This window comes from Sinocyclocheilus grahami, unplaced genomic scaffold, assembly GCF_001515645.1.
Source record: "Sinocyclocheilus grahami isolate Dianchi unplaced genomic scaffold, SAMN03320097.WGS_v1.1 scaffold314.1, whole genome shotgun sequence".
NCBI lineage: Eukaryota > Metazoa > Chordata > Actinopteri > Cypriniformes > Cyprinidae > Sinocyclocheilus > Sinocyclocheilus grahami.
The window spans coordinates 671,738-694,632 of NW_015505493.1; the positions used below are offsets into that span (position 1 = coordinate 671,738).

Here is a 22,895-nt window from a genome sequence, read left to right on the forward strand (position 1 = left end):
ATGCCTGCTTGAGTTTGTTTTGGCTGAATTCACCAGACTACGCTGTCTCTCTCTAACATGTGCTGCATCTTCCTTGCTTCTCGCCTGCATTCTAGGACTTCTTTATGGTCAATAACTGCAAGCAGGTAAGTGTGGTTGAACAGATCTAATAGTGTTTGCATCATCTCTCCCCCACTCACTCTTTCTATGTGTCATTCATTTTGTATCCAGACAATATATAAAAGTGGAAACCTAATGTGACTTTACTGATAATGTTTATATAAACTGTCCATACACACTATTGGTCAAAAGTTTGAAATTAGAATGATTTCTGAAGGATCATGTAACATTGAAGACTGGCTGCTGAAAATTCTGCTTTGCATTACAGGAAAAAAATTCAATATATTCAAATAGAAAACGGTTATTTTACATTCTAATAATATTTCACAGTTTTTACTGTATTTTTGATCAAATAAACAGCCTTGGTAAGACTTTTGAAAACAATTAAAAAATCTCCAGACTTTTGACTGGCAGTGTAAGGAGATTCAAAATCATAGAGTATATTGATTCTTTTATTTTAAACCTGATCTTTAAAGTTGCTCTTGAGTGAAATGTATCTCTTTTGTGACTCCGACCAAACAGAAAGAGACTGAAGACGATGCGCTGAGCTCCAAGAAAGTCAAAGAGCTCTCTGTCATCGATGGCCGTCGGGCTCAGAACTGCAACATCCTTCTCTCACGGTGAGTGATGTGTCTGGCCCGGGTATGAGTTCACCTCCGGCTGGTGTGTGTGTGTGGACCTCACTGGCCCTCCAGATGTAATGTCATATCCTGTGGGTAATACCTTCTGGTTCCTACATCCTGGTTTGATACTGTATCTTCCACCTTGGTTATTGTGCCATTTCCTATCAGTGAAAGACATACCGCCCCTTAGTTTCTTCACGTCTATACAGTATGAGGTGGCTTTCTTGAATTCTTTGTAAATCAATGCAGCATGGGGCTTTAAAAATGAACAGGAACTATGCTTTATTAATTAAAAAAAAAAAAAGCTTCACACTTGACAACTTGGTTGTCATTGCCAGGAACAATATTTGACTTTCTCACTCAAAAGGAATATGCAAGGATTCTGTGATTCCAGAAGATCCACAAATTGCAGTGGTTTGGGATTTCCATATTTAAAATGTGCCCTTTGTGTGCTTATTTATTAAATATCATGGCTAACATTATATTTATACTGTTACAATATATTTTTATTTAAAATAAATGCTTTTCTTTTGGAAACTTCTGTTCATCATAGAATATTGAGAATTAACGTATCATGGTTTTAACAAAAATTGTGACCCTGGACCACAAAACCAGTCTTAAGTCGCTGGGGTATATTTGTAGCAATAGCCAAAAAAAATTGTATGTGTCAAAATTATTGATTTTTCTTTTATGCCAAAAATCATTAGGATATTAAGTAAAGATCATGTTCCATGAAGATATTTGGTAAATTTCTTTCCATACATATATCATGATTAGTAATATGCATTGCTAAGAACTTCATTTGGACAACTTTAAAGGTGATTTTCTCAATATTTAGATTTTTTTGCACCCTCAGATTCCAGATTTTCAAATAGTTGTATCTCGGCCAAATATTGTCCTATCCTAACAAACCATACCTCAATGGAAAGCTTATTTATTCAGCTTTAGATAAATCTCAATTTAAAAAAATGGACCCTTATGACTTTGGTTATGTTTTTGTGGTCCAGGGTCACAAATATTATGCAGCACAACTGCTTTCAACATTGACAATAAAAAATGTGTGTTGAGCCGCAAATCAGCATATTAGAATGATTTCTGAAGGATCATTTGACACTGAAGAGTCTTACTGCCCCCAATCCTCTGAAAAATAGTATACCATAATTAAATCTAGTCCTTTTTTTCTAGAGTCTTGAGTTTTCCCCAAAATCTTAGCAGAAACTGTGAAAGAATGGCCTGCTAATGGGTCCTGATGTTTATTAGCTTTCCATTTCCTTTGAAAATGGAAAATAAAACAAGAAAATTCAGTCAAAATCACTATTAAAGGTGACATATCATGAAAATCTACCAACCAAGGAAACGTGAAAAAGATTAATCCAGTAACTTTGTTTTGGTAAGCCTTTTTCTGCAAGCGTCTGAAAAAATGAGCGCGTCTGATTTCGCTCCCTTGGTGACGTGGCAAAGGGATCTTTTTATAATATTAACGCCCCTTAATCTGTAAATGTAATACACCCACAGCACCATAATTGTGATTTCGCAAGCGACAACGGTGTACAAGTTCTAATGCCATGGCGAAAGTTTGAGCAAAGCATGCTAACTGTTCTGTCTTTGGCTGCACAGACGAGCACAGAACACTGTTTAGAGTCCCAGCCTCAGAAGAGACGAGAGAGCAGTGCATTTATTGATTTATTTACTATTGTTATTTACTATTTAATATTATTTACTATTATTGTATATTGCTGCTGCCACACAGATCTAAAATAAACCTGCGATTTATTTCCCAGCAGTTTACCTTCACAGACATAACCGACTGTTTTTGTAACTCGTGTGTTTTTAATGTAAACTTGTCATGGCGAAAGTTTGAGCAAAGCATGCTAACTGTTCTGTCTTTGGCTGCACAGACGAGCACAGAACACTGTTTAGAGTCCCAGCCTCAGAGGAGACGAGAGAGCAGTGCATTTATTGATTTATTTACTATTGTTATTTACTATTTAATATTATTGTATATTATTGTATATTGCTGCTGCCACACAGATCTAAAATAAACCTGCGATTTATTTCCCAGCAGTTTACCTTCACAGACATAACCGACTGTTTTTGTAACTCGTGTGTTTTTAATGTAAACTTGTGTGTGAATGAGAACTTAGTTTAGTACTCACATGCTGTGACAGCCGCTTTCTGTCCGTGTGCTTCGGATGTGTGCTCTCAGAAAACCGTATATCAGAAGTTTAAACTCATATGGTATAAAACTTCTGATTTCAGCGCATAAACATGATAATCAGAACCAAAACAGATGTTTTTAGCAGATACGAGCTGTAAAGGTGCAGCTCTATTCTGGAAAAGGGGGCGGGGAGCAGCAGCTCATTTGCATTTAAAGACACAGGCCCGAAAAACAGCGTGTTTCTGCTTCCACTCAAAAAAGGCATTTTAAAAATGATATAATAAATGATCTGTGGAGTATTTTGAGCTGAAACTTCACAGACACATTCTGGGAACACCAGAAATTTATATTACATATTGTAAAAAGGGGTATAATATGTCTACTTTAAGATTTAGTATCCAAAGAGAGTTATTAGCATTTCTTTTGAAATAGTTGTGCAGATTTATATTATTTTAATTCAGCATGTCTCATTACCTCGATTTCATCTTTAAAGAATGAGAAAACTCAGGAAATATTTAATTCACTTATAATAGAACAGTCAAGCCTCTCTAACCCAAAACATTTGACATACTAAAGGAAAACACTACTGCGGGTCCTAGCTGTAGAACTCCTGGGTAGTTGAATATTATTCAGGGTTTACATATTTCCCATTTATAGCTTCATACAGATGTGACTGAAGTGTCAGAATGAGCTGAAATTAAACTATCTTCCATGCAGAGCTTAATACTTTGATTATCCAGGGTTCCCACTGAGTTTTTTTTTTCTTAGTGGCGATATTGTCACTATAAATACTTCCATTAGGGATTCCATATAAATACTTCCAGGATCCAGTTCTTATTTTAGGTTACATATCTGTTTGTCACCTCAGGACTACTACCCTTTCTGTATGAAACGAATCCCACAAAGCAAACTGTAACAGTTGGTCACAGCTGCCAATCCAGACGGTGTCGGATATATGACAGCTCACTGACTGACTGCGGTTTGGCTTGGGCCCAAAACACAAAAGGTTCTCATAAAGCAAGACTCCAAACTAAATGAAATGAACCAGACCAATTCCATTATTGCCAGATTCACTCCAAAATCCTCCCTGCAGATTTTTATTAATGACAGTTTATGAACGACCGACATCGAGACCTCATCAAAACGCACATTAACAGCCGGCTTCAGCACCATCTGTAGATCATGGCCTGTGGATCTATTACACTCTCATCCTCCCTAAATGGTCTCTTAGGAGTCTCCACAAGAAGAGATTGGGGTGTAATCCATTGTACAGCCAACGAACGGACCACCCAAGCTGAGATTCACAGGGATTTAAATAGTTTTGCTTCTCAAGTGGAAGCCTGTATAGTCATTAGTGTTGGTTTAGGAATGGTGAATGTGCTGCTGGACGTCAGGGCGGTGGAAGGTGAGATGGTGGTCTGGCTGAGGGGAGAAGAGACTGAGGAGTAACATGTGCTCAATGATCACTAATTAGAGCTTAGTTCATATTAATCAACTCAGTGTCGACAGTTCTCAATCAGAAGAGGAAATGAAACCTGTTAAGCCAGCTGTACAGAAATGGATCAGAAAGGACTATACACTAGGGAAAAAAAAAATCAAAAATTTTAATAATAATAGTAACAACATACATTGAAAAATTTTGGGGTCAAATTTTTTATTCATTAAGGATATGTTAAATTGATTTAAAAGTTGTTCTGGGCAATGATTAATCGCGATTAGTCACATCCAAAATAAAAGTTTTTGTTTATATAATATATGTTTGTGTACTGTGTATATTATGTTTATTATGTACATATAAAGACACACATACAGTATATATTTTGAAAGTATTTACTTTACTATATTTAAAATATTAACATATTTTTCTTAAATATATACATGCATGTGTGTGTATTTATACATAATAAATATACACAGTACACACACATATATTATGTATACAAAAACGTTTAGTTTGGATGCGATTAATCGCGATCATCCTGCACTAATTAAAAGTGACCGTAAAAACATTTGTTACAAAAAAAATCTATTTCAAATAAATGCTTTTCTTATAAACTTTTTATTCATCAAAGAATCCAGAAAAAAATGTATCATGGTTTCCCAAAAAAAATATTAACCAGCACAACAGTTTTTTACATTCAACATTGTTTCTTGAGCAGCAATTCAGCATTTTGGAATAATATCTGAAGGATCATGTGACACTAAAGACTGGAGTAAAGATGCTGAAAATTCAGCTTTGCCATCAACAGTTATTTTAAATTGTGATAGTTTTTCAAAATATTACTGTTATTGTATTTTTGATCAAATAAACATAGCCTTGGTGAACAAACGAGACTTCTTTCAAAAACATGAAAAATAAACCTTTTTTGAACATTAGGCCAAGTTTTTGAACTTTTAACACAAGTCTATTTTTTCTTACAGCACTCTTTGAGCACTTATTAAAACTAAAGTAATATTTTTTGTGTGTGGTAATAACCATAAAAATGTTGTCTGTTTTCCTTGATGAGGAAAATGCCTACGGAAGAGGATTGGGGCCAAGCAATAATAAAAAAAAATAAAACCATCTTGAGATTAAAGACATTATGCGAGGTAAAATTTTAAGAAAAATGTCAACATAAAATGTTGAGAATAAAATAATTACATTTCAAGAATAAAGTCTGTCTATTTCGAGAGAAAAACTCTTCAAATTTCAAGAAACAAGTCAAAATGTTGACAATAGAGAGAAAAATCATGTTTTAAGAAAATATATTATATATTATATACTTATATAGTTATACTTATAAATAGTGACAGATACTATTTGCTCCTCAGTATTGTTGTACATTAACAGGATGAAATAATAAAGTGCAAAGGATTTTATTTATTAAAATGATTGAATAGATGCTGCCTTATTGGGACAACAAAGCCCTCCCAATATCCTACCTTCCCCTAAACCTACCCAATAAATACATCATTATTAAACACTCATTAGGCAGTTGATTTTCATTTTCCAATGTGATATGAAATGAGAAAAGAAAGAAAAGCGAGTTCGACAAAAGGCATATTCGAACTCTGGTCGATCTCATCGTATGCTACATCTAAGAGCATTACTTTCTACGGCCTACACCACTGCAGACGCTGTTTAACACTGTCCAACGAGATAAAATGAACATGACACAAGTGTGTTTCTTTTTTAACTTTTTTCTCGAAATTTAACACGTTTGTTTCTCGAAACACAATGACTTTATTGTCTGAATTTTTTGAGTTTATTCTCCACATTCTATTTCTTGAAAAACTGTCAGTTTCATCTTGTATAATAATGACTTTAATCTCGAGATGATTGTATTTTTTTTATTATTGCTTGGCCCTAATCCTCTTCCGTATATCTGTAAGTCAATTTTTGACTTTGATTTTGATTTCATTGGGTCTCTAAAGGTCTGATTCATGGCATTTCACAATCACGGTAAAGTGTCTGTGACCACATGAAATGGAAAGCTCCACAAGATTTTCGTCCCACTGTCTCCTGCTTATTATTCGCTGATTAAACAATAAAGAGGGAGTCTTGTGGTTACGCTAATGACCTCCTGATAATGACGTTGGCTTGCCTCTGAATGAACTGAGGCTCCCATTATTTCTTTCTTTTCCTTCCGGAGTTCAACTTCACTCACTCTTGTAAGCATGTGAACTTTGTTAGAAAGAACTCAGTAACACAGAACGCTGGGAATTGGAAGGGCTGCTTGGCACAAACACCTCGACTTGAACATGGAAAGAGCTCTGGCCGTGTTTCACGTCACTGCTGTGGTTTGCAGTCTCTCTGGATCCTGGCTGGGGAACGAAGGCTTCTCTCCAGCGCTGATCTCAGACCCGTCAAACACCTGTTCAGCTTGGCCTAATGTCCGCACACAGATATCTCTGGATCAGATGCGTCTCTGTATCATTAATATGCAATCTTGGAGGGTTGGCTGCACTGATAGATTCTACTCTGGGTGGGTTTGACCGTCTCTGTCGGAGGGCTACTAAGAAGATCTGCCAACAACTTCAATTATAGGAGAGAGATATTTATCTTCCCTAGATTGTCAGCTTGTTTCACAACATACTTATCATTTATAGCTCAAACAAATTGGTGGCAAGGCCAGGAACTCACATACGACAAACTGACCACAAATGTCACGTTGCTGTCGAGACGCAACCAGTGATGATCACAGATTATTTAAAGCAGGCAAATGCTGGGTTAACTTATATGAGTCATGCGATAATATCACTTCTTCACTCCACTAATGATATATAGTGTAAGCCAGGAAATTCTTGGTTACTGGAACAAACACTTGGGTTCAACATTGGGCCTCAAGATTAATAGCTCTTCTAAATAACACACACTAATTTATTTATACTATATGCCAAAGGAAAATTTATGCAAGCGGAGGAATTTCCCAGCAATTTCCTTTTCTCAGTGTGATTAATTACACTTCACTGAGTTTTCTGCTGATGTGGATCTATCACTCGGATTTCATTTGTGAATTCATTTCAAATTACTTTATTTGTCCCAGTCTGCTTGATCTGTATATCCTGTGCTTGTGTTTTAGATTGAAAGTTTCCAATGAGGAAATAAAGAGGGCTATTCTGACTATGGACGAACAGGAAGATCTGCCCAAGGACATGCTGGAGCAGGTGAGTGTGAACTGACGGGAATGTGAGGGACAGAAGGAAAAGCATTCTGGATTTAAAACAGCTATCATGGTTAACAAACATGTATGGAAACCTAAAAAAAAATGTGAGTCACATTGAGCTCCTAAAACTTGAATTCTTCAAACAGTGGTACAAGAATATGTGGTGCTGGTCTTTCAAGAGTGACTGTCAACTTATCTGTTGGTAAAGCCTATAAAACATTAGTCTTAATGTATTTCACAATACTTCAGCATGTTATTAAAGCGATAGTTCACCCAAAAATGAAAATTTGATGTGTATCTGCTTACCCCAGGGCATCCAAGATGTAGGTGACTTTGTTTCTTCAGTAGAACACAAACGGAGATTTTTAACTCAAACCGTTGCAGTCTGTCAGTCTTATAATGGAAGTGAATGGGAATCAAGGCTTTGAGAGTAAAAAAAAAAAAAACCACGAACAAATCCAAATTAAACCCTGCGGCTCGTGACGATACATTGACGTGTAAAGACATGAAACGATCGGTCTGTGCAAGAAACTGAACAGTATTATATAGTTTTTTTTACCTCTGATGCACTGCAATGTCTAAACTGTCTGAGCGCATCCTGAGCGCGTCATCGACAGCCGGCACCTGACGCATCTTCTTCTTCTTGCTTTACGGCGGATCGCAGACTTATAAGTGCATTAACGCCACCTATCTCTCAAGTGGACCATTGACACTCCTAATTGAGATTGTAGATAGCGTGTCAATGGTCCAGTTGAGAGATAGGTGGCGGTAATGCACTTATAAGTCTGCAAACCGCCGTAAAGCAAGAAGAAGATGCCTCACGCAGCGACTGAAGAAGAAGACGCAACCGCGCTCAGGACAGTTCAGACAGTTCAGACAATTATGGAAAACAGTCACATTTTCAGATATAAAGTCCCAATTGAGAGATATAAAGTCTCAGTAATTGAGAGATATCAAATGGCAATGGTAAGATATGAAATCACAATTAAGGAAAAATTCACAATTGTGAGCTACTGTATAACGTTGCAGTCATGAGGGATAAAATCACAGTAGTGAGCTATAAAGTTGCAATTATGGGAAATAAATAATCATGGAGATTCACACTTACGAAACAGTTTAAATTATGAAATATAAAGATGCAATTACAAGAAATAAACAAATATGAGTTGCAATTATGGAAGCAATCACATTGTGAGATATAAAGTTGCAATTGTGAGATAAATGTAACTGTAAGAAACTAAGTTACTTTTTTACTCTATAGCAGAAATAGTCTTCCAAAATAATATCACTCAAGACTAGTTAAGGGTGATTCTCTATTATTAGTGCTGTTGTAATTGATGGTGTTTTCTTCACTGCTCCAGATGCTCAAGTTTGTCCCAGAGAAGTGTGATGTGGACCTACTAGAGGAGCACAAACATGAGTTGGACCGCATGGCAAAGGCAGACCGTTTCCTCTATGAAATGAGCAGGTAGGACATTTAATCATCATGGGGGCTGTTCATATAGGACACGTCTTATTTGTTGGTCTATGCTAGGGATGCTCCGATCCGCCTTTTTCGCCTCCGAAACCGTTTCCGATACCTAGGGTTCGCTATTGGCCGATACCGATCCGATACCAGTGAAGTTTTTTTCCCCCATTTAAATAAATGTAGAATTTATATATCTCTGTGTGTGGAACTGATAATCAATCTTTCACAATCTACTATATACAGACTACTTCATTATAAAGAAAAATAAAATAAACAATAAATATGAAAAAATATAGGCCAATGTATATTTATAATCTATGACAAATATTTATCATAAACTAGGTTAGTGGATAATTCGAGCAGCAAAAAGTTATTCTAGAAAAATCAGTGCACAATAATTTTAGAAATCCAAACATTTAGTGAAAAAACTATATTTTGTGGGGAACAAATAAAAGTGTTGCACTAAATATGGTAAAATGTTACACATTGCTATTTGTATTATAAAATCCATTCATTAAAAACATTCATATATATGTTTAAGTATATACTATAAAATTAAAATAAATTTATTTTGAATGTATAGCGTATTTTTTAAAGGCAACAACATATGATAGATACGATAGGACAAAACAAATACAGTGCAGCACAAACTGTTTTTTATACAGTCTATGAGCACGAAGCGCTTACAATGTGCGCATCGGTAGCAAGTAACAAAACAACATTAAACTCCGGCAAGAAGATAAAGTCCTTTTTGCAAAATCATAGACATGTATTTACAAATCAAGTATAATGGGAACACAGAATGATCTTGGAGAGAGCTTTACCGAGCTGACTGCTGTAACCGAATGCGACCAGGGTTTAAAGGCTGAACGAATGACTGACAGCCACAGCGGAGAAAAGAGTTTGTGTGAACTTTAATGTAAAGACTTAAATATTCATATGTAGCTCACATTAAGCTATCGTATGGCTTCAGAAGTAACACAGAATAATTCGCACAATCTGAAAAAAAATTTAAATCTCGGATTTGGATCGGCCCTCTGACCGATACCCGTTCTGAGAAAAATGGCAGTATCGGAGCCGATACCCGATATGAATATCGGATCGGCGCATCCCTAGTCTATGCAAACATACACAAGTCTTTGACCATTGTGATGCATCTCGAGTAAAAAGAAGTTAAAAGTGCATCACGAGTGTAAATAGACCCTAATTTGATTAACTTTTTCCTTTCTCACAATTCTACTTTTATCATGAGGAGCTTTATTTAATTAGATAACTGTGATGGCTTAACTAAGTTAGTCTTTGTCCATTTGAAAATAAAGGCTCCCCACTCTCTAAAAAGGAAGACATTTTTATTAAGGAGCTCAAAAGCCTTAAGCTGATACCTAAATGTTGCTGCACACTACCCATAAGCCCCATTGCTGATTGGCTTGGATCTTTATTTCATCTTGGCACCGCGATGAGCATCGTGCTGTTCACCTCCACAGTCCCACACAGTGGATTTCATGATGTTGGCTTAGTACACGTTGTATGTAAGGAATATCTCATCCGTGAAGGCCACCCACCACTGTACAGTGACTTATTCAGATCTGTTTCAATTTTCCACACGCTCAAACACGTGGTGTTAGAAGTAAAATTCGATTTCCTGTAGGAAGGAAGGAAAAGGGTTATGAATCCTGGGTGACGCATTGATCTGGTCAGACTGAGGATCCCATTCAGCATCAATATTTTCTGTAACTAAATAAGTACTATCTTATCGTAGACATGCAGCTTTCTAGCAGAGGCGCTTAGCCAAACAAAGCACGGGTGCCTTGGCTTGCTTGCTTTTTCTTCCTGTTTATGAGACCCTAGTGAGTTTTTTTTTTTTCACTCCGCTGTGGCTGATGTGTTTGGAGTATAGAGGATGGAAGACAAATCGTTCCAAGAATCGACTGGCTTGTCCGATTTTAGTCTCTAAGGCTGTGTTTAGGCCCTCGGCAAGTGCGGTAACCAAGGTGATTGTTTCCGACACGAGAGTGCTGAATGCAACACAGCAGCGTCAGGTTCAGATCACTGCTTCAGACTGTTTGTTCTTTATTCAGTGGAACCATTAATGCTGTGTATACAGGTCATGTGTGTTTTATTGTGTCATATGCAAGACAGTAAATCTCTACAGCTCATTTAGAATCTATTATGGGTGATGTAGTGTGCAATCCTTTTAATGGACCTTGCTTTGATATTTTTCCCTGGCCCAATCCTCTTTCTTTGTCCTTCACACAGAATAAACCATTACCAGCAGAGGTTACAGTCTTTGTACTTCAAAAAGAAGTTTGCAGAGAGGATTGCAGAAATTAAACCTAAAGTTGAAGGTTTGTGCATGTGCACTTTAAACACATTTGCATTGCAAAAATCAGTTGATCATTTTTTTTAAAAACATTTTTTATTTATTTATTTACTTGTTTTGAACTGACAGTCCCATTTTTAGTATATAAGAATTGCTGTATTCAAGTGCAGAATATTCTGATTAATATTTAGATTAATTAAAAAGTAATGTATAATTAATATAATAAAAATAAATTAAAATTATATATATATATATTTTATAAGCACTTTCCAAAAGTTTGAAAACATTATGATTGACAGTACATGCAGTAAACTTATTGTGAAATAATATTGCAATTTAAAACAACTGTTTTCTTTTTTATATATATATATATATATATTTTTTAATGTATTGTATTCTTTTGATGGCAAAGCTGAATTTTCAGCATCATTACTCCAGTCTTCAGTCTCACATGATCCTTCAGAAATCATTCTAATATGCCGATTTGCTGCTTAATAAGCATTTATTATTATTATTATTAATGTTGAAAACAGTTGTGCTACTTAATATTTATGCTGAAACCATGATATACTACTATTCAAATGTTTGGGCGTGTGTGTGTTTAATAGAAATGAATGCTTTTATTCAGAAAATATACATGGAATTGATTAAAAGTGACAGTAAAAACATTTATAATGTCACAAAAGTTTCTATTTCAAATAAATGCTGTTCTTTTTAAATGTCCATTCATCAAAGAATTCTGAAATAATGTTTCCACAAAAATATTAAGCAGCAAAAACTGTTTATAACATTGATGATAATAATAAGAACCATTATTAATAACTGGGCACCAATTCATCATATTAGAATGAAGGATCATGTGACACTGAATACTGGAGTAATGGCTGCTGAAAATTCAGCTTTGCCATCACAGGAATAAATTAAATGTTATAGGATATTCAAATAGAACATAGTTTCAATTTGTAATATTTCACAATATTACATTATGATGTCACAATTAACAGACTATTCTACTAATATTCAACTGCTTAAATTGGCTAGTGATAATGATTACAGTATACCATATTGTTACAGTATACCATAACATTTAAACATTTTAGGCTTGTGTGTGACTCTTTGTGTTTCACTTTTCAGCACTGTCCAAGGCCTCAAAAGAGGTGCTGCACAGTAGAAATCTCAAGCAGTTGCTGGAGGTGGTGCTGGCGTTCGGCAACTACATGAACAAAGGACAGAGAGGCAATGCTTACGGCTTCAAAATCTCTTCACTCAATAAGATTGCAGACACCAAGTCCAGCATCGACAAGTGAGAAGATATGAAAAAAATAAGACAGTTATTTCTCGCTTTTATATTCATACATTGATTGTGGTCTTTGCCCCGTTGCAGGAATATCACTCTCCTACACTACCTGATCACCATTCTGGAGAAGAAGTACTCCAAAGTCGTGATCTTCTCAGAGGAGCTGCCGAACGTGCCGGAAGCTGCAAAAGTAAAGTAGGTACAGCTGCAGAGTGGCTGGTGTGCGCTTCTATCATCAGCTTTACGATTTACAGGCCTTTAGGGTCTACTTGCGCTAAATGGATTTTGGAAATAGTTTTTGTGGTGTCACTCCCGTCCTGCCCACCACTGGGCTTGAATCCATGCTGTGGGTCATACAAGCTTTTGGTTACTTACTCACATATGTAGAGTAAAACCCTAAATCATAGTTGGAAGAGAGATACATGCATACCACCACAGCAGAGAGATCTCCACTCGATGACCTCTCGAGATCTGCGTGCTGCTGTGAAGTGTGTGCCAGCAAATTTGGGCCAAATTGTGAGTGATATGCTTGTGACGTTCTCACCCTTTGGAAAATAGTTTCTAATTTTGAGTCATTGCCTTAAAGGGACTATCCAAATGTACAGTAGAACGGCCACTAAACTACTTTTTAGTCGCGCCAGCGAGACTAATGTAATCATGCTCGGTCCACAAGTGAAGTCACAAGACCGTGATCTCATTTGAGGGGGTAGAAAGAATGAAACAAAGGATTCTGTTTGTTTGACTCATTCTATAAGTCAGTGTCATTTATTCAGCAAATAAAAATAAGTTCCAGGGTCACAAGGTACACTGAGTTTGAGTGGCCAGTCAGCAAGTGCAGACAGGTTTTTCCATAAGCATGTTTCTGTGTACTTTGACGGTTCAGTCCGTTACAATGGCCTATTTGTGTGGAGCGAGGAATAAAGGCTGCACAGATTGAAGACAAGCGGCTATCCGTCCTACTGAGGAGGTCATTTGTGCAGCTAAGAATAGCTGGCTCGAAACGGAGCCGTTCACACACATTATATGCAGTATCTGACTAATGGAGTCACTTTAGTGCTATCACAGGGGTTAAAGTTCAGATAAATGCCTGTTAGACATATCTTAGCTTCTTATCAGTGTGACCTGTTTGGATAAAAGGTTAAAAATGGTCAGCCTGTATGGCATATGGAGATTTTTGTTATATGGCCATATATTTTAAAAGGGCCCCCCATACTGCTGACTGTGACTGAGAGATGTACAGTACATATTTAAATATTTAATCATTAAATTGAGCTAAAAATATATAAAATTAGTATTAAAATATAATTTAAATATGATATAAATATTAAAAAACACATTTTGAAAAAAAAGATAAATGTTTAATGTAATTGTTTAAATTAGATTTAAATTTCAACATTTATATTATTAAAATAAAAAGTTTGATTTGTTTTAAATATTATTTTAATGGACCTAAGATAACAAACTAACTATTGTAATGAATTCTGTAACAAATGTATTGCTAATTGTTAAAGGGGTCATCGGATGCAAAATTCACTTTTGTTGTTGTTGGATGTAATAATGAACATAGCAGTCGTCATTTACTCCAGACATCTGAGCCGCTGAAGACGCGTAGAGGATTAACGTTAACGATCACCGATCTGCCTAAATGCGTCTATGTTCGATAAAGCGTGATCCAGCTTCATCTACACAAGAAGTGAGTACAAGGTTTTTTATGAATCTTTGCAAATCGCCTTTCCTAATATGTCCACAGAAGAGAGGGGCGGGGTGAGTAGAGCTCATTAGCATTTAAAGCAACATGGACTAGAATTGCTTGCTAAAACAGAGCTGATTTTGACAGGGTAAAATGGTGTTGTTTTACACTAGCATTGAGAAATTTTAACCAAAGTATGTTATAGACATTTCATTAAGACCCTAAATAATCATATCAACTTACATCAAATGAGCATCCGATGACCCCTAACTGTTGGGACCTTAATGTAAAGCGTTACCCGTTTTTTTAAAGTTAAATGGCAAGTACAATAAATGTATGGAAAATTAAACAAAAAGTATATAAAAATGCATTTAAATTTAATTTATATAAAAATAGAATAATTAAAAACTAAATATATAATACTTGTTGGTACATTTTAAGTTATTTCAATTATCTAAATTATAGATCACTGCCAGGTATTAATATTTACAGAATAGTAGCTGTGGGGAAAATGTGTCAGATGATATAATAATAATTGTAAGATCTGCCTCCAATTACAAGTTTTCTCTCATATTTTTAACTATTAAACACAAATAATATTCAATAGTTAAATCTAAAAAATAGTTTAAAATTGTTTAACAACGTTTTTTTTTAAAAATGAACTTTTAAAAAAAAGTTCCCCATTGATTCAACTTGCCGCTTGTCCCTTTTTTATATCCTTTTTCTGTGTCCCGTTGTTATGGATTTTATAGTAGACTGACTAAATTATGTTTTTATATAATTTCTCCTTACCTGGAGGACAGCTTAATTTAAAAGTGTCACATTTTACCCCAATCACCTGTAGAAAATGCATTCTTGATCACACATAAAATGACTGGGATCTCTACGATTGTGTGTTTCCAGCATGACTGAACTGGAGAAGGAGATCAATAATCTTCGCAGTGGCTTGAAGAGCGTAGAGAGTGTAAGTGCTGCATGATTCCTCTTTTTTTTCAGGCTTAAAAGCAAATCATGTACAGGACAGAGTTTCTGTCTCTCATGCAGGAGCTCGAATTCCAGAAGAAGCGTCCTCAGGAGTATGGGGATAAGTTTGTGTCAGTAGTCAGCCAGTTCATCACAGTGGCCAGTTTCAGCTTCTCTGATGTCGAGGACTCCCTCAGCGAGGCCAAAGAACTGGTGAGTGTGTGATGGACTGCATTTGTTTGTTTGAGTGTGTATCTTTAAGATGCACATCCTGGTGCTCAGCCTTTCCTTCAAAGGCCAGCTGGAGAAACAGGCTGCGCTCACTCTGAACGTCCTGCTGCGTGCAGGAGCTGACCTTCAGCCTCTCGCTGTGAACGCTTCCTATGGAGCGACCCTGGCACTTTCACTGGCCTCTGGGGGCCCCACAGGACACAGAGAGGGAACAGAACATATAACTCTTATTGCTTTCGAGAGGTCCATCTGTGCAGAGGGAGGCAGGCAGTTGTTAACACGCACGCTACACAATATCTTCCAGTCCTGTGAGGGGAAATGGGCATATAAAATGTTAAGGTTTTTGAAAGGTAAAGTGCAGCAAATTCATGATATTGGGCTTTTATGACAGGATTGTGACTGTTTTGAATGTTAAAATCTCTCATAAATGGGACAGCCCACATTTAAGTTCTTAGAAATGTACTCTTTGTGTTCATGTTGGCTTCATATTTATATGATATATGATATAGTATTTAATGCATAAAGATAAAGAAAGTATTGTTTAATAAATATGATAAATGATTAATAAATAGCAGTCACACCACACATTTTACAACCTGAACAAACCTTGTTGACATAAAATGGTCAAAAATGACAAAAATGCTATTTTAGTATTAGTTATATTCTATAATAGTATTTATTAATATATTAGCTTTTAATTGTCTTATTTTAATATTAATGTAGTAAAGTTTGTTTTAGTATAAAGTATTATTCAATAAATAGGATAAATTAATAATAAATATCAGTCACACCACACATTTTACAACCTGAACTAACCTTATGTTGTCATAAAATGGTCAAAAATTACAAAAATATTATTTTAGTATTAGTTATATACTATAATATTATGTATTAATACATTAGCATTTAATTGTCTTTTATTATATTAGTTTAATTTGTTTAATTTTAGTTTTTCATTGAATACGTTTTGTTTGTTTCAGTTGTATTTAAATTACTGAAAAATATCAGTTAACAATACCACCACTGCAAATTATTTGATGTTTTAAGAGTTTTACTGACTTGATACACACAGGGGTCCTCTTTATGATATCATCATCTTTTGTTTTGGGGGGTTTTTCCCCAGTGTCTTTCAAATATTAATAAGCAATGAAACAGTTTTGTTCAAATATATTTTTTCTAATAAATATTTTTAATAGGTTATGCCAAAATATTATTTATTTTTGATTAATTAAATTGTATTTACTTTTTAATGAGCCTTTTTCTTTATAATGCTATCATGAGAGGTAAAATTTTATTTCCCCTATGTATAAATTGTATTTTAATGCATACAGGTGCATCTCAATAAATTAGAATGTCGTGGAAAAGTTCATTTATTTCAGTAATTCAACAATTGTGTAACTCGTGTATTAAATAAATTCAATGCACACAGACTGAAGTAGTTTAAGTCTTGAAGTATTCTAAATGTGAGCCAAAATCATCACAATTAAAAGAACCAAAGACTTAAACTACTTCAGTCTGTGTGCATTGAATTTATTTAATACACAAGTTTCGCAATTTGAGTTGAATTCCTGAAATAAATTAACTTTTCCACGACATTCTAATTTATGGAGATGCACCTGTATATCTTAATAGAGAGGGCCTACACATAAATGCACAATAACATGCCACATGCATTCTATAACAGAAAAGATGTATCTCCAACCCAACCTAGGCTTCCTGTCTGAAGTCTGAGACAGATAAGAAGAGATATAAAAGCAGGGCAAAGGAGAAATAAAAATATGCCCCTTGGCTCAGGCACATACAGGCCCATGGAGGAGCTGTTCCATATGGCAGTGATAAAGGCACATCAAAGGCATTGTGGGAAGACTAGGCCTCCTCCCCTGTGGTGAGACGTCACGAGGCAGCAGCAGTGCCATGGCAAGACTCCAGTCCCCTGTGTTTAGGCTGTAATCAGTCACTGGAGAAATCTGGGTTAACAAGACCACTTTATGCTTGGCTACCGGTGACTGGATAACTAGCAGTTCGTCACACACTTCATTTACCAGAAGTTCATTAGACCCCCAGAGTTTGTTATGCTGCTGTCTGCCCATTTCACTGCAATTTGTTGTTCCTCTTGGTTTGCACTTTAAAACATTCTTTACATATTTTTTTTAAATATTATGAACATTTTTGTTTATTTATTTCATTGTCACTACATCTTGAAGTATTCATGTTCACGTCATTACTCTGAAAGTAAAGAGAGCAGGAAATGGCTTTCATATGACCAGTGCTTCTGTTCTCCAGTTCTTAAAGGCGGTCAAGCACTTTGGTGAAGATGCTGATAAGATGCAGCCCGATGAGTTCTTTGGGATATTCGACCAGTTCTTGCAGTCCTTTGGAGAGGCCCGTCAAGAGAACGAGAACATGCGGCGACGCAAAGAAGAGGAGGAGCGCAGGGCACGAATGGAGGCTCAGGTCTGTGAAGTTTTTTAATTAAATTCAATTTGACGTTTTGGAAATTAATAATTAATCTCAATATCATTTATTTATTAAAAAATACTTAAGATTTAATTTTTTTTTAGTTTTTGAAAGAAGCCTCTTGTGCTCACCAAGGCATCAGCATATTAGAATGATTTCTGAAGGATCATGTGATACTGACGACTAGAGTAATGGCTGCTGAAAATTCAGCTTTACTGTTATAGGAATAAATTACATTTAAAATCTATTCAAATAGAAAACAGTTGAGATTTTTTATACAGTCTTCCAAAACTGTTACAACATTTATAGTATATACAAAACAAAGAAATCCTTGTTTGGTAGGTGGCTAAGTTATATGCTTATTGTAACTGTAAATTAGTAACAGTTGTTAAGGCCCGTTCACACCAAGCACGATAACTATAAAGATAACGATAAAGATATAGTTCTAAAAATCGTTCTCAATATTAAAGAATAGCAGAGTCCACACTACAACTATAACGATAAAGGCACAGAGAAACGATATCGTTGGAATTTCTTTCAGAATGATTTTTTCCAGCTGATGAACGATACAAACATTGACACCCAATCAGAATCCATCCTGCTATAACGAGCTCGAGAATTTAAAGCGGCAGACGCAGGTGCGCTTAGAATAAACAGACGATATCGTTCGCTGGTGTGGATGCTAATATCGTTATCTTTATAGTTATCGCTCTTGGTGTAAATGGGACTTTAGTTATTGTTATTTTAAAGGGGTCCTATTATGCTTTTTCACTTTTTCAACTTTAGTTAGTCTGTAATGTTGCTGTTTGAGCATAAAAAAGATCTGCAAAGTTCAAAGTCCACTTAAATAGGAGATATTTTATTTAACAGAAATCACTTTTCAAAAACTACAACGAACGACTCGTTTGGACTACAACACACATTTTCCGGGATATCACAATATCACAAATATTGACGAATGGGACGAGACCTGGTTGAGCTGCACTAGAGAAGGCAACCAGTGTTATCACTATGTTGGAGACATGCTAGCTTTCCCAAGGCAGACAAACTTAGAGTGGTTACAATCATCCGGGTTTAAATCATGCGAAAATTTATTTGATTTTTGACGCAATATTTACACTGAAGCTCGCAGCAGGTGGCTATGGTGAGGGGCATGACATTTCCCGACCAGGCGCCGAGTGCTGGCAATCACAACACACACTGGCCCAGCTAACCAGTCACAGCACATTTAATATTTCAGAAGGCGGGACTTCATTTGATACAGGAACTATTCGAGTCGTTCATGCCAAACTGGGGAGAGAGGTGTTGTAATAATGTAAAATATGTGAAAAATAATGTGTTTTTCGAACAACCTAGTATGAGAGCATGTTCTAGTACACCCCCAAAACAAAATCAAGACTTTGTCAAAGAGCATAATAGGACCCCTTTAAATTAGTAATAATTGTATTTGTCAATTATTAAATGTTTTTTAAATGTTCGCAAAGATACTATATTTTACAACAAATATTTTGCTACTTATTTATTTTTTTAAACGTAAAAAATCTCAGCTGAGAAAGTTAGGGTGTGTTCACACTTGTAGTTTCGTTTGTTTGGTTCATTTGGTCCGGACCATAAAGGAAAATGATACATTTGGTCCTGCTCCGCTTAGCATTCACACTGCCATTTTTGACAGCGAACCTATAGATACTGAACCTAAAGGCAGAGTGATACGTTCATGACTTGGTGTATAACTTCAAAGTTCCCATTCACTGATCGGTCTGCTCAGCGCCACTTTTAAGTCGAATACACCTAATGCCGCCTGCTGGACTGAGCGAGCTCATAAAAGGCAGTTTACCTCCTCGTTGCTCTATGTTTGCCCTCTGCTCATTTTGTTTTGGATACACTGCTTGTTCCCTTCATCAAATCATGTCACATAGCGTCGCATCTTGTCAGTACTTCCTGTTTTTGGTTAGTTTAGAAGCATTTGGTCCATTTTGCGTTCATATTTCATTCGAACCGCACCAGATTGCGTTTTGATTCGGTCCGCTTGTTTGGTGCGCACCAGGTTTCGGATGGCAATGTTCACACTTACTCAAACGAACCGCACTAACAGAGCAATCGCACCAGAATTTGTTTTAATCGAACCAAACATGCCAAATGTGAACACACGCTTAATCAACTGACAGCATCTGCTGCAATACTATAATCATGCAATAATGCTCAAGCCAAAACACTTAAGAGGTCCATAACTCATCTCTTCATTCTTCACCTATTCACTGCCAAATCTGACATCATCTTTTCGATATCTTTCAGCTCAAGGAGCAGAGGGAGAGAGAGAAGAAGGCTCGAAAAGCCAAAGAGAACGGAGAGGACGATGGTGGCGAGTTTGACGACCTGGTGTCGGCTTTGCGTTCTGGGCATAGCGTCGCATCTTGTCAGTACTTCCTGTTTTTGGTTAGTTTAGAAGCATTTGGTCCATTTTGCGTTCATATTTCATTCGAACCGCACCAGATTGCGTTTGGATTCGGTCCGCTTGTTTGGTGCGCACCAGGTTTCGGATGGCAATGTTCACACTTACTCAAACGAACCGCACTAACAGAGCAATCGCACCAGAGTTTGTTTTAATCGAACCAAACATGCCAAATGTGAACACACGCTTAATCAACTGACAGCATCTGCTGCAATACTATAATCATGCAATAATGCTCAAGCCAAAACACTTAAGAGGTCCATAACTCATCTCTTCATTCTTCACCTATTCACTGCCAAATCTGACATCATCTTTTCGATATCTTTCAGCTCAAGGAGCAGAGGGAGAGAGAGAAGAAGGCTCGAAAAGCCAAAGAGAACGGAGAGGACGATGGTGGCGAGTTTGACGACCTGGTGTCGGCTTTGCGTTCTGGAGAGGTTTTCGATAAAGATCTGTCGAAGATGAAGCGCAATCGCAAACGCATCAACAGCCAGACGTCAGACACCGGCAGGGAGCGTCCAATTACCAAGCTTAACTTCTGAACGGCGGACAAGCAGACCAACCACTGAGACGCATTTCATTACAACCAAACAACCTCCCTGTGGTGGTGAATGTCTGGAGGACACCCATTAGCTCCTCTCCTCAGATTAAACTCGATCCCGGGTAGCAGAGGAAAGCATGTTTACCCAAAGACGGTCAGCTTATCATGTGTCATGTGACTGTAATTGGAAACCTGTCTAAATGCAGAGAGAAAAGACTCAGAAATTAGGAATACGGCTGCCAAATGAACCTGATTTAATGATTTATTTCATCAAGAGTGCTGGAGCACCAGGATATTATCAGAGATTGATATAACTATGGGTTTACTGATTGGATATGAATCAGAAACTCAGGCTCATTTGACCATAGAAACGGCAAATCTTGTCAACCCCAATTTTTCTTACTGTAACCAAACAAATCGCCAAAAGTGACACTGAGTCTTGGCATGCTAAAGCGTCACTCATCTTGCTTTTCTGACTGATTCAAAGTGGGAATGGATGTAATTTAAAGATTCCAATGACAAGTGTCTGTACATAGGTCACTGAAAAGCTGTAAAGTGACTGTACACCTTTAAGAAAAGGATTTTGCCCTTTTGACAAAAGGTGTTTTTTTTTTTTTTTTAATACATAGTGTTTTAAAGGAATATTACTGACATTAATAACCAGGGTTGTGGGTTGCTTTTACAGAAAGAAGACTGCATTGTAATATCCGATCCAGGCTGACTGGGGATGATTTTTTAAAGGTGTGTTTTTAGGGGCCTCTGGAGCCCATGTTGTCTTAAACTCTGTGGACGGTCATTGTACAGACACTATGCAGTTTCTGATGTCAAGTGTTGGTCTCTCTGTTTGAGGAGGTTTCATGTGAAATGTAGTCATATTTAAAAGGCAATACTCTTCTTCCCTTACGTTCTTCCTTCCTGTCTGGAGTCTCTCCTGTTTGTTTTTTTTATCAGCAGCCTAGTTGTATGGTATAACAAAGTTTCCTTTTTCAGAGTAAGATACCTCCATTGGAATTTTATAATTTAAGGAAAACACAACCTTCCATTGTAAGATGAATCATAAGAGAATAAATGGAAGAATCTGAGTAGTATTTTCTATTATGTTGTCAATTTAAGTCGTCTCTGATTGTTAGTGAATGGTAAAGCAAAAAAAAAAAAAAAAATGGTAAAAAATCTAAATGAAATACCACCACAAGTAAATCATATAAGCAGACACGTAGAATCCCACACACTGCTATAGCTTGTGAATCACATTTTAATACAATGTTTCAGTCATGCAGTCTTCGACAGGTAAAAAAAAAATTCCAAATGTTATATTAAAATGATTAAAAACATTGTCACCACACTGTTCCTACAGTCAGATGATGTTCCCTGGTGGGCAATATTAGCATTACAATATTAAACTTGTCACTTTTTTTTTTTTACATTTACATTTACTTATACAGTTACAGCTACATTACCAGTCAAAAGTTTTTGGACAGTAAGATTTTTTTATGTTTTTTTTAAAGAATTCTCTTCTGCTCATCAAGCCTGCATTTATTTGATGCAAAAGCAGTAATGCTGTAAAATATTATTACTATGTAAAATAACCGCTTCCTATTTGAATATATTTTAAAATGTAATTTATTCATGTGATTTCAAAGCTTGATTTTAGCATCATTACTCTAGTCACATGATCCTTTTGAAATCATTCTAATATTCTCATTTGCTGCTAAAAAAATATATTTATTATTTATTACCATGTTGAAAACAGCAGAGTAGATTTTTTTAGGTTTCTTTGATGAATAGTATGAAGAACAGCATTTATCTGAAATAGAAATATTTTGGAACATTATAAATGTCCTTCTCATCACTTTTGATCAATTTAATGCATCCTTGCTAAATAAAATATTTCTATAATTTCATAATTTAATAACAAATCTATAATGATTTAAATATACTGACTCCAAGCTTATG

General features: G+C 36.1%; 1 protein-coding gene across 1 annotated transcript in view; it reads left to right on the top strand.

The window, feature by feature from the left end:
- LOC107601912 (disheveled-associated activator of morphogenesis 1-like) overlaps window positions 1–21,910 on the top strand; it is a 63,843-nt gene extending 41,933 nt beyond the window's left edge. The window contains exons 15-25 of the mRNA XM_016294276.1: window positions 96–125; window positions 622–719; window positions 7,443–7,527; window positions 8,888–8,994; window positions 11,251–11,339; window positions 12,449–12,617; window positions 12,699–12,806; window positions 15,205–15,265; window positions 15,346–15,477; window positions 17,779–17,949; window positions 20,731–21,910. Coding sequence (XP_016149762.1) covers window positions 96–125; window positions 622–719; window positions 7,443–7,527; window positions 8,888–8,994; window positions 11,251–11,339; window positions 12,449–12,617; window positions 12,699–12,806; window positions 15,205–15,265; window positions 15,346–15,477; window positions 17,779–17,949; window positions 20,731–20,943 — 1,263 coding nt within the window. The 3' untranslated portion in view covers window positions 20,944–21,910. The remainder of the gene's footprint in view (window positions 1–95; window positions 126–621; window positions 720–7,442; window positions 7,528–8,887; window positions 8,995–11,250; window positions 11,340–12,448; window positions 12,618–12,698; window positions 12,807–15,204; window positions 15,266–15,345; window positions 15,478–17,778; window positions 17,950–20,730) is intronic.
- The last annotated feature ends 985 nt before the right edge of the window (window positions 21,911–22,895 follow it).